The sequence below is a fragment of the Anguilla anguilla genome, chromosome 2, assembly GCF_013347855.1.
Source record: "Anguilla anguilla isolate fAngAng1 chromosome 2, fAngAng1.pri, whole genome shotgun sequence".
NCBI lineage: Eukaryota > Metazoa > Chordata > Actinopteri > Anguilliformes > Anguillidae > Anguilla > Anguilla anguilla.
This window is the reverse complement of record NC_049202.1, coordinates 2,534,936-2,547,623: the sequence shown is the minus strand read 5'-3', so window position 1 is coordinate 2,547,623 and position 12,688 is coordinate 2,534,936. Positions and strand designations below refer to the sequence as shown.

Sequence of the window (12,688 nt, the reverse complement as noted above, 5' to 3'; positions counted from 1 at the left end):
CTTGTAAAAAAAGCCTTGTAAAACACCCCACTTAATGTTGGCTTTGAGTAGGCCTTACGACGCCCTGTTTAAACCAAATACACGCAGTCAATGAAACAAAATCCTTCCTCCTTCCGTGGGATGCATACTCCGAATCTGAAATTCACCAGAGCCCTTTGCCTTCTGCCAAAATGAACTCAAACTGAGTGGGATGCTGGTGGTGCTCCAGAGTCTCGAAGGGACGGATCAGACAAAAAGTCAAAACAACTTAAATTCATTTACGCCTATTTTCCAACTAGTGTGTACTGGTTAGTGATACTGTACACTTCACCTTTATAAACTAAAATCTAAAAGGTCTGAGTTCTAAGTTCTCAAAGATTCAGTTGGAAAGAATTTTCTCATTTCTCAAGTGCCACTGGCCTTTAATTATGTCCACATTAAATATTCTCCCAGTTTGTATGTCCTGTAATGAACCCAAGAAAGTTAAGGGGCGGAACAAATTTATTTTAAACAAATGGACTTACTTATCTCCCGGAGACTATACAGTTCTGTTTACTTAACGAACTTGTGAGAGGGTTGTGGCTCTGTAGAAGAGGAACTGTTCGACCTGTCCACTTATCTTGTTGATTCATTTCAGTCCAAATAACATTGCAATAATATTTTGAAGAAAAAGCTCATCGTTTGTTATTCCCCCAAAAAGACTTTTTTCCCCCCTCGCTAAGGGACTGTGAAAGGCTATTTAAATTAACTTGAAGTAAAGGCAGGCGAGTGCGTAAATTTGGAGAGGTCCAGGCCTGCTTCCCTAATGCCTGTGAAATTTTTATGAGGTGAAAACAAGACTAAAAGTGTCTTGATTTTCACCTCCAGTTCACCTCGCCTTTTTCACATTTTTTTCTAATTCATTTCGGGTCAACTTACAAAAAACAAGCCGAACTTGCAACTAAAATATGCACTTTTATGCTAATAATTGATAATCATCTTTCATATTGAGACATGAAGATAATATATATAGCTTATTTTTTTAAACCATATGACATAGTTAAATCAAGAGTAAAAGTTTATTGATGTAGATACATCCTTTCCCTGTTATAGCGGCTTCTCATTAAGAGCACTTTTGCCTCCTGGTGCTCTGTGCCTGTGGCCTCTCCAGTTCCCTCTCTTGGGGGCACACAGGCATGTACCGCACCCACACACACACACACACACACACACACACACACGCGCGTGTGTGTATTCTCCTGCAATTCCCCTTCATGTAACACTCATGTAATGGTTCCCTGGAAACATCTCTGACAGAACTGCACTCACAACGCGTGTGTGTGTATTCTCCTGCAGTTCCCCTTAATGTAACACTCCCTTGGAAACTTCTCAGACAGAACCGCACACACACACACACACACACAGACACACACACACACTCTCTCGCTTCACCTAGCATCCCACCAACGGGCCCGTGCTACGCTTGCAGTAGGACTCGCCCACGTTTGAAACCGTACGTGCGGCGGTCACATGATCTGTCCTGAGACGCTTCCATATTTCATAAGGACACGGAGCGCTCTCCGCGTTCCGCTCTGCCTCCGCTGAGCAGCCTGTCTCAGTGAAGGCTGGCCGCCTTCAGCGTCTGCGCTGGTCAACATTCAGGCCCGCACGTTGATTCTTTTATGTCCAGTACCATCGTAGAAAATAATGTTTACATGTTAGAGGCAGTCTGAATCAGGGGCGGCATTATTGCTGTTGAGTGTTCACGAGTTCATACCTTTGTCGGGGTTCAGACCTGGGTGATATACGTATTTGTTTTTGGATTCAGATACTTTTCTGTGCTCTGTTGGTCTTGCCTGGTGTACTTGTGCCTCCCAATGTGACCAGAAGGCGGGTTTTGCACTTTTTGAGAGTATTTCATTGGTTCCAATACACCAGACAAGATCGGTAAAGCGCAGAAAAGTATTAGAATCCGAAACAAATGCGTATTTGACCCAGGTCTGGTCCGGGTTAATGTGGGTCTAAGTGTGCAGAAATGGGCATTTCAGTGTAAAAGGGACAGCCTGATGTGTTGCTAGTAATCATCATGAGTCTCGAGTCTCCTCCACGTGACAGAAGAGATTAACTCACTGACCGCTTTAGAGACAGAATGCACGAGAGGGCCACAACTAGATCAAATATGTGTGAAATATATTTAGAAGAATGAAATACGTAATCCTCCTAGATGCTACATTTTATCACAGTTCCGTGGCAAAATGTGTTGCAACACCAAACATTTTTATATGGAGGGAGAATTTTATTATGAATATTGGTGGAAATAGTTGTTTCTTTTTGAATTATTACTAAGCTCCAATAATGCACTGGTGTCTACAGGGTATTAAAATATGTGAAAGAAAGTCTGTGACCCAGTTTGACTCCGGAAGGATGTATAACCTCTTGCCAATAATCATTGTTTATCACCGTATACCAAAGCAAGAACATACTCAAACACATGTTATGACGCACACATTTAAGAATGGAATTAAACATAAAGCAAAATTGTTCACCTAAATGTGCTTAACTAAATATAAGCTATAATTTAAATCGTTGCCTTGAACAGTTACAAGATGTTTCCTCCGCGTGTAAAATGTTCAGTGTTAAGTCAACTCTTACAGTGTATAAGTGGTCTCTCTTGGACTCGTGTGCACTCCGTTAGAGTTGAATGAACACTGGACATTTTACTGTGTTGTTACCGCAGCGCAGGCAGTCGGGGACACGGGTGAAATATTAGAGCGAGCATCGGGTGTCAAGGTGAAGGCACACGCGTCTTCATCAGTCAGGGCGCCGTGGCAACCGGCCCAGAAAGTGTCACCCCTGCACCTGCAGTGTCATGCCCACGGAAAGGCCCTGTCTCCCGAAGATTAGCCGAGACAGATGCAGACCCGGAGTAATGCAGCCCTTATTCATAACGTAATATAAATTTGTGTAATATGCTGCGTATGTGTACATTTCAAATGGCATTATCTTATAGAATACCATTTTGCATATCATTCTATTGAGTGATGAGATCCTTAAAATGTACTCGAACCGTTAAGGTAACAAATTCCATTTGATACTAGCTCCATTTTCTAAACACAAAATTAGCAGAATTGCCTCTCGTGTGTGACTGTTTGTGTGACGGTTGGCTTTTTTATCAGCCCTGTTAAATTACATATACGACACTCACACACGCAACAGGGCGAGGAGTTAAGCCTTCTAACTGCCCATAAAATCAATACGCTGTGCGTGGCCGCAGAATTGTGTAAACAGTCTCACACGGGGCTAACGACCCGGTGTAAACAAAAGCACACCTGTTTTTTATGGCCTGTGCTGCTCCGGGTTCTGCTTTTTTACCGCGTAGGTCAGCGTATCTGTGTACTCAGATAACATTCGCAGAGCCGGTAATTTCAGATAGGCAGACTTTCCACTTTGCCGTAAATCACGCGGGAAAGAACAGCCGTCGATGTTGAGCTAATCGGGGCCCTGTGCCTGTGCCTGTCCATCGGTCTGAAGGCAAACACAGTGACCACGTCCCACAACTCGGAAGAATCACATTTTCTTAAACGTATTTAGTCCTTATAAGTGAGAAACTCCGAATGGGGTTTACATATCTTTGTCCCAGATGTTAATTACTATAAATAGTTTACTCGGCACCGCAGTAAAGCACAACTGTATTGCTGAAGATGGAAAGGCATTCGTATGTTTAACCGCGCGCTGATGTCGAAAGACATTTTGGCACTCCGTGTTTTGCTGAATTGAATAGTTTGCATTTCATGCATAGCTTTGAGGAGAGGGAATGGAGGGAATTTTGGGAGTGGGAGGGTAAAGGCGAGGGGGGGGGGGCTTGAGAGGTATTGTGTTTAAGACGTGAAGATTGCAGGACAAGTGGCTTCAACGCTTTCATCCTGAGGGGCGTGAGAAGTCTGTGAAAATTTCGCTCCTTAGATTCCCCGACGTGGTATTTAAGTTGGAGATGTGTTAACAGCATCAGTGCAGGGCAGGTGGAGGAGGACGAGCTCCGTTATGTAACCAAGGGCAACTTTTTTATGGTGATCATCAATGTACCGAACGGTAGCTCTGAAGCTCCGAGATCACTGGACCGTTGTAATAACGGTCAGCCAAAGGCCGCCAATAATTCTCATACCAATTTGTTCTTCTGTTTGTTTAATAATAATAGTGATGATGATGATGATGGTGATGTGTTGCTTTTAGCTGTGAGTGCTGCATTATTTTCAGTTGGGAGTTTTAATGTCCGAGACCGCTTAGGGTGTGCAGCAGTAAAAGAGACCCGGGCATTAAGATGCTCTTTGCACTTATTTTTACAGCGTGCGGTAAGGCTGTATCCATATCGATTACCGTGGAGCACTAATGGGGCCTCATCCTCGCAGAATTCCACACAAGACAAAACGTAGGAGGGCCTGCTTGGCAGAGGCTAAACTGTCTCTCGCATTAGGGCTATTCTTTTTTTTAACTATCTGAACGTAGCTGAAGGAAAATACTCATGAAACAGACATAATACTTTCCCTTGATCAGGTGACACCCCATACCCCCCCCCCCACCCCCAGGGTGTGAATAGTTTCGCCTGCGTCTGGATTTGTGCTTTCTGAGCCAAAATGGGACCATGTCAACGAGCCTAAAGCTGGTGGAGGTTAGTGTGGTAAACCAGTAAGGGGCGGGGGGAGTGATTATTAAAATTAGTTTTTTTTTTTTAATCAAAGAATATCACACTGATTGCAGTAAATATTATGTTGAATAGATGCTCATTTATATATCAATGCAGTATTTCCACAGAAGGAGTATTTTTGCAAGTATTTCAAGTAGCAGTGCAAGAACTATGCAATTTTCTCTTTGAAATATATTCTGAGCTTCAGATGGTCCGCCCCCCCTTCTTGTGTCACCTCTTCAGAATTATGTTTTATTTAATGCAAAGAGGATCGAATGTTGATTCAAAAAAAAATAACATAAAAGAGAGAGTTTGAATGATGATCTTTTTAAGCCACTGTTTTATGTCCAGGTGTTGTATTTCCCGTATACTGTATACTGTCCCTATTCTTTAACTCGGACCTGAACTGTTTGATGTGCGGTCTGTTCACGTCAAGGTAACACATTTATCTGCGGTTTGGTTCTCCACGTCGCTAACGGCGACGCAGGAACGCACGTCCATATTTGGGCGTGGTGGTGTATAAAGGGGCTGGAGGTTATTAATGATGTCTGTTTTTGGATAAATTCAAAGGGCTGCAGGAATGTGGCGGAGAGGCTGAGGCCTGCAGTGGGCCAGTGCAGGGCTGCGCAGTTGGGACCTTGTCCCAAACCCAGAACGAGATCCCACGGTGGGGGGCAGGCTTACTATTACTATTACTATTACTATTATGTTGTATTTAGTGATACTGGTATTGTATCCCCCCCCCCCCCCTACAAAAACAAATCCTTAAGAAAATGTCCTGTTTGACACCCCCCACCCCTCAAGGTTGAAATGGGATCTGTGACCTTGCGGCGGCCCTGGAGGTCAGCCTCGCTGGGGGAGGGGAGGGGGAAGGCCCTCCAGGTTTGGCGGGACGGCGGGAAGGAGTCGCCGCGGAGAACAATGGCCTCTCTCACGCTGAGGGATTTCTGCTGCGGCGGCGCGGCGAGCTCAGGAGGGGGGGCTCGGGCCGCCGCCGTTCGCGCGAGGTAATGAGAGGGCGATGACGTACGCGCGTTTCATTTAAACAGACGTATCTCTCCATCTCTCCATCTCTCCATATCTCCATCTCTCCCTGCTTCTCCTGCTTCACAGGAGACACGCTGTGGCACCAGAACTGCCTTTAAAAAAAAACCCGCTAATGAAAAATTAATGAATGCGGATAATGATAAAAGCGAGGTTATTTAACATGGTACTGCGATGCATCGATAAGCAGAACTTCTAATGGAAATGGCCGGACGTTTTCTGTACTGGGAATGCTAAACCAGTTGAATTCAAAAGCGAGATGTACAAATGACACGTTTGTTCGTTGGCAGGTTTCGACACGGATATTAAATTATTCTAACTCTGTGACTCTGACACAGCACCCTCCATAACGAGCAGTAAACACGTTGTATTTGAAAACTGTTTTACAGTTTGGCTGTATCGTTCTTCCCTGAGAAGTGAGTAGCCGTTTTCAGTCCGCCGCACCTCAAGCTGCTGTATATGTTAGCTTCACAAGATGACGCTAACGCCGTGGAATCTTTAGTGTAAATTCAGCTCAAGACTTTATGAGTCCTCTCTGCTTTGAAAAGTCAGTCTATGTACTGTACTCTGTCAGAGCTAATTTTACACTCAGCACTTTGCCGTGTGTGCTCGTTGAGCTCAGTGGAGCCGTCTCCTCGGTTATTACTGACGGCTGATGTGCATATTAATTAACCTGTGGCGCGTGTATTAAAGGAAACCCTTGATCCTGCCTGCGAGGTAGATGACTCAGAAGAAGGGAGTCATATTTAATAGCCCCACTGCGCGCCTCGTGTTATTTTTACCGCCGACTGTGGGATGTTTCCTGGCTGGTGGTGGAAACCGTCGTTCTGTGCGCGCTGCTGTGGCCGTTGACGCTCGTGACGTCAAAATTAATTTTCAAAATGTAATTCGCATTGACGAAAAGTGGCTCGTGCATTTTTGCGTGCAAATCGATTTTAAGGAAAGATTTTGGCTGAATCTTTAATCTGACTTTAAAGTCTTCACCCGGAATGTGCCGTCTGTGCATTGATCAAAAACAGTTTTGGTACATTTTGGTAGAAAGACAGCAGGTGCAATGCTCGAAATTTCCTAATCTGTATTGTCTATGGTGTTGATGTAATGTACATTGTAAATCAAATGTGTTATTGTGTCCTGTTTTTACAACGGTAAACTTCATTGTTACCATAATAATAGCCTTGGTTCAAGTATACTTTTAATAAAGTGAACAGGTTAAAATGAACAGTTAGTTGCTGTGTCACTTTCACCCTCCAATATTGTATTAAAAGACTAGCCCTAATAATTTAGTCATTAGGCGTCAGTATTGAAAATCAGCACATGAAAATCCTGTTTAATCTTCCTTTCTGCTTAATTTCTGTTTAATCTTTGTTTTCTCTTCCAGCGTCTGAAGTACGCTGCGCTTCACTGCGGTCCTGTGGAAGAGGAGCGGGCGGCAGGTGCAGCGTCTCCCTCTCCCTCCGATGGCACAGAGCCACGGCACAGATCCACGGCACAGATCCACAGCCCGCGTCTGAGGTGGGCTTGTGTTCCCGCTTTGCCTGGCCGTGGGCGCCGAGCGCTCACAAAGCACACAGTGATGCGGTTTCCCTGGAGACGGCTGCTAAGCACCCTCCCATCAGTGAAACGCGCATTCGCTCTCGCCCCGTCCTGGGCTGCGTCCAGGCCTGAACGCGTTATATAAGACCCAAAAATGTTAGTGGAATTCACACTGTGTACGTGCGCTGTCGATATATTACAGAGTTATATAAAATATTGTTACATAAAAAAAATGTTCTTATTTTCAAGAACATTTTCGATTAAATATTACTGTTCATTTGTATGAAAAGTTCCTATAGATATGATACATGGAATGCAAAAGAAAAAGTTCAAACAAACGTTAGGTTACATTTGATCCAACTTCCTAAATAATGTACATGCTTAAAAAACAAATAATAAGAATAATAATAATATCAATTATGAAGTTGTGTTCACCCAGGAAGAACATTTGGCTCATTTGTGTGCACTTGTGTTCCCGTGTCTTGTTTCTGGCTCATTATACTTAAATATCCAGAGTCATCTGAGATATCAGGCTTTGGTGGGGGGGGGGGGGGGGGGGGGGGGGGGGGGGGGGGGGGGGGGCTTCTTTGAAGAGGTGTGTTATTCAAAACCTCTTTCATATGCAGAATGTCTGCGCGCACGGTCACCATATGGGCCGACCGGCTGGCCTGTGTTCTCCGATAATCATCATCATCATCATCATCATCATCATCACCGTGCGTTTGCAGCGGCGAGGAGCGGTCTGCTCGTCACGCGTGCCTCTGACCCGCGGTGTCGCATGGCGGCCTCTGTCCCCGGCAACAGGCTCGTCATGCGTCTGAGTCAGCAGATCACATCATCGCTGCCCCCCCCCCCTCCCCCCCCACCCCGTCTCCTGCAATCCATCCTGTGTCTGTCCCTGTACAGCGTGTGCTTTCCTGTCCGCGAGCCCTCTGATTACCCAGACTCCACCTGGTTAGTGAGCGAGCCGCATGTGCCCTGGCTCGACGAACGTGGCCGTTTCTCATCCAGGGCAAAGTCTCGTCGGTAGAACTCCGCGCCCGATAAAATCTCTACACGTGCCCATCGTACCCCACAGCAGGACGCGTTCAAATGTGTGTGCAGCAGGCAGGCGCGGTTAATAGCATTTTCCACATCCCAGGGTATTGCAGATACATACTGTATATACCTACCATAATGTAAATATATCATCAGTATACAGTATACAGCTGACTATAGCCTTGGCTTGGAAACAGAACACTTCTGTGCTTACGACTGAACAACCTTGTAATAAAAGGCATCTGTTGATGCAATATCAACAGGATATGCTGTATTTGTTGAGTGCCTCACCACCACTTGGGTAAACAGTCAAATGCTTAGTATAAATATCAGTGATCTGTGAGCGACGGTTTTCTTCTTAGAGAGTGAGCACTCTAACATACTGTAAAAAAAAAAAAAACAGAAACCAGAAAGCCCACTTCCTGTTTGGCCCAGGGCAGCAATGAACGCGCTCCTGGGATGTAGTGCAAACACACCCCCCCCGTCCCTCTAAGACAGAGCATGGCTTTAGAACTGGCCATAAGCGTATTGAAAACAGACTTTCATCAACAAACACGTGTCCTGGCTCCAGATTACCCTGCAGTGATGTCATCTGCGCAGCTCACCCCCCTGCTGAGTCTCAATAGTCCACAAGAGGGTTGAGGTTGGGGGTAAATAGCAAAAAAAAAATGACTGCAGTACAAATGTTTTATTTTTATTTTATTTGTTTTTTTTTTTGCCAGAACAGAAAACTTAGCTATACCCATAGAAAAAAAAGGGTTCAAAACAGATAAACTGAAAATCCAGGTCTGGTTTTCCTCCGTTGGTTTTCTGGGTGAACGCAGCATTTTCAAGCCGCCTCGTACCTATTATTATCCCCGGCTGATAGCAGTCGGGAAACATCGCCATGGAAACGGTTTACATGTTATGCTCTGTTGTCAAGGAAACGCAGAAGAACAGGCCACTCTCTGTCCCTCGGAAAAATATGTTTGCAATGGACCTCTGACCATATCCCATTTCTACATACTTACCGCCTTAGGAGGAAATCACAACAGATGTTCCTTTTGTCATTTTATCAGATTAGGAAAGAAGAACTCAAAAGAGATTCGCTCACCCCCCTCACCTACTTTTTTTTTTTTTTTTTTAAACCACGTGAGCACTGCTTGAATTTGACCTGAATTTAAAATTGAAGTGAAAATAATTGTATATCACTGCTTTGAAAATGTAGGCCGAGCAGTTTCACTTAAAAAGGACCACCAGCTAAACAGTACCCATCGTAGTGCATGTCCCTCAATTCAACTTCGCATACTAGCTGCACAAGCTATACCATTTCACCTTTCCACTTTAAACTGCTAAACTGCTACCCACCCTCCCTGACTGCAGATTTCTTTTTTAAATACTGTGTGATTTGCATTGGTGGGCACACAAAACTGAAAGTTTCTAAATACTGTGCTGGATTTATGATGATGCTGTTTACAGAAGAAGATTTAAACAGCACATTTAACGACCTGAGAAATGTAAACACTTATGAATAAATCATAGCAGACCTTTTTTTTGGTGGGGGGTTTTTTTCTCACACAACAGTTCACACGGTTTATGTGATTATGCGTCAAGTGAAAATGTCTGTGTAGGCAGCTCATTTGTTAAGCCTGGAAATATTTAGTCTGTCTCCTAAAGCTCCCTATATTATCCCCATGTCAGTACGCATTCAAATGTGTGTGAAGCAGGCAGGTGTGGTTCATAGCATTTTTCACATCCAGGGATATTTCAAATACATATATACATACATATGTAGAAATATTATCAATATATACAGCCAAATATCCTTGGCTTGATAACAGAGCACTTTTGTGCTTAGGATGGAATGACCTCATAATAAAAGGCTTCTGTTGATACATAAGGAACAGGACTTACAATATTTGTTGAGTGCCTGACCACATACAGTATACCTTGGGTACACAGTTAAATGTTTGGTGCATTGGACTCATATTTACTCTGCCTGGAGTTTAAATAACACTGCAAAGTTTACTGTGTGGCAGTTTCTCTGCTTCATCTGGAATACTGTTAACTGTGGGTGAAAGGTTTTGTTTTTTATGGATTAGGGTATTCATCATCAGTGGTGCCTGCGGGCAAGGGTGGCTGTATATAATGTACGATTTTGCCACTGTATAGGGAAAATTCTTGATTATCTGTTTGCTTGTGCCCTTAGCATAATCTTTAGGGCAACACAGACACCGAGATTGTGGCTTTTGGTGTAATATGATATTAGTGCACAGTAAAATGTCCAGTTTTTATTCAACTCAAACAGAGTATTGTACATGCTGTATGATCCCATTCTGTACCAGAGCGGAAACATATGTACACTGTAAGTGTTGATTTAACACTGGGCATTTTACTGTGTGCTGCATATAATCTGCACCTAAACGTGAAATCAGAGTTCAAGTTGGCGCTGCCTTTTTAACAGCATTTGTTGGGAAATGTATCCTTAGAGCTGTGAAATCCTTTTGCTCAGTCTTAAAACTTCTTAAGAGAATGTAAGGAAAATTTTGAAGTAAAATTCCCAGTGTTAGATCAACTCTTACAGAGTATATATGGTCCCTATTGGACTCGTACACAGTAAAATGCCCATAATAATAATACTGTTTCATAAATAATCTATTTGAAAATAGAGCACATATTATTATATTACAAAGTATTCCGTCGGCCTATGCGCTCTGCGTTCTTTACAATGGCTATAGACCGCGTCTTTCAGCAGAGTTGAAAAAGATATGCCTCGCTCTTTTTCTTCGTCACGAGAACTGACGTTGACGTCACTTGCGCAACAGTAGCGGTTTAACTTTCTCTGATCGCTGAAAAAAAAGGGCTATCGAGTGTCAACTTTTCACCACCGTTAGCGGTTGGTGAAGTTCAGCTCGCGTGCACGGGGCGCTGTCCTTCAGCACTACTGTCAACAGCGTGGCTGAGCGGGCAGTGAGGGATTATCAGGCAAATTAGCCAGGGTTCGCATCCATCGCTCACTATTTCCCCGGGTCTAATGCGATACGATTTTGGATGTGTTCGTTGACATTTACACGCTTCTTTATGCGGTTCACGATTGTTCTCATTAAAATCTAGGTAGCTTAAACAATTTATTATTAGATAATAAATACACACAGATACACGCTTCTGTGTACCTATACATAGTCCCATGGACAAATAAAATAAAGGATATTTATTTATGACAAAACTTTTAACAGTAATCATATGTGGAAGTTGTACACTTGTTGCATGTTGGTCAGCGGTACTATTAATTGTGAAATGTATCCCGATCCCTCGTTTGCTTATAGTCGCCCTCAAACAAGCAAACAACAGGACTCGTCTAACGCTGTCATGGTAAACGATGCCTGACAGGGAAAAAAAGTATAATAGCTTGGTAGACTTACCTTTGTGAGAGTTTGGGAGTCTTTGAAATTTATTTTGATGGCCTCTTTGCAATGTCGGTATGCTCGAGACGCTATTTCCCATGGTTGACGGGGAAATCACAACGTCCAGATGTTCGATCTGAGCTTCAGTAGTTGTGAATTCGTCTTCATTCAATTTCTTTTAGCTTTGCGGGACGACATTTATCATCATGTGCAACAGTACCAGGGAATTCCACACTCGCAGCCATCCAATGATGGATGGACCTTTTCTACCGCAAATGCACCTCTTTAAAAAGACACCAATTGAACTGCTCGAAGGCTAGAACAGCAGCAGGTCAAAGAACTGTTGTTCCTGTCTGTAAGTATACGCGTCCACTAGTCGCACGTTTGCGAAAAAAAGCTTCTTCGTCGTCGTCGGACAGTATCTAGTTGTCTTTATAACAGGGCGGCCTGGTGTTTTTCGCTGAGGATCGTTATCATGCGCCGCATTACTCACTGGATGATTCTGAATTAGCCCGTCTCCCAGCTGTCAGACGACTGAGGTCCATCCCCGAGCTGTCTGTGTATTACAGATTAGATTTTCCGCCCATCATGTGCCACGACTCTCTTCACCGATAATCATGAGTTGCTATAGAGACTGCCGCTTCTCGTTTGTTTTTCCATCCGAACGTGAAGGAGGAATGAAAGCAAATCAGTAACGTAGACTGTAAAAAAACATTTATTTATTTTTTAAAACCCCAAAATATAATTAGATACATTGAATTGCAGATCTAAAGGAATAGGTTAAATGTTTGACACCCACAGGGCTCTATCTGCCCACTGTTTTCTCTGCTGTACGATTTAAAAAGGTAGACTTAAGAAAGACAAGTAAGCATAAACTACAACTAATTGTGATATTTCAAAATGACTTGAAGAATTCATGCACTTTGTGTTCAGTATTTTTCCTCAGAAACCCTTGCAGTAGCATTATGGGTAAACTAAAGAATTGTAAAATCACTGGGTAGTCTAGCAGACACTGTAAGACGCTGGTCTGACTCAGAGATGGAGAAATGTA

General features: G+C 43.5%; 1 protein-coding gene across 1 annotated transcript in view; it reads right to left on the bottom strand.

Annotated features, from left to right (window-relative positions):
- neurl1aa (neuralized E3 ubiquitin protein ligase 1Aa) overlaps nt 1-12,688 on the bottom strand; it is a 70,721-nt gene extending 58,033 nt beyond the window's left edge. The window contains exon 1 of the mRNA XM_035406267.1: nt 11,656-12,688. Within this exon, the coding sequence (XP_035262158.1) occupies nt 11,656-11,737 (82 nt within the window). The 5' untranslated portion in view covers nt 11,738-12,688. The remainder of the gene's footprint in view (nt 1-11,655) is intronic.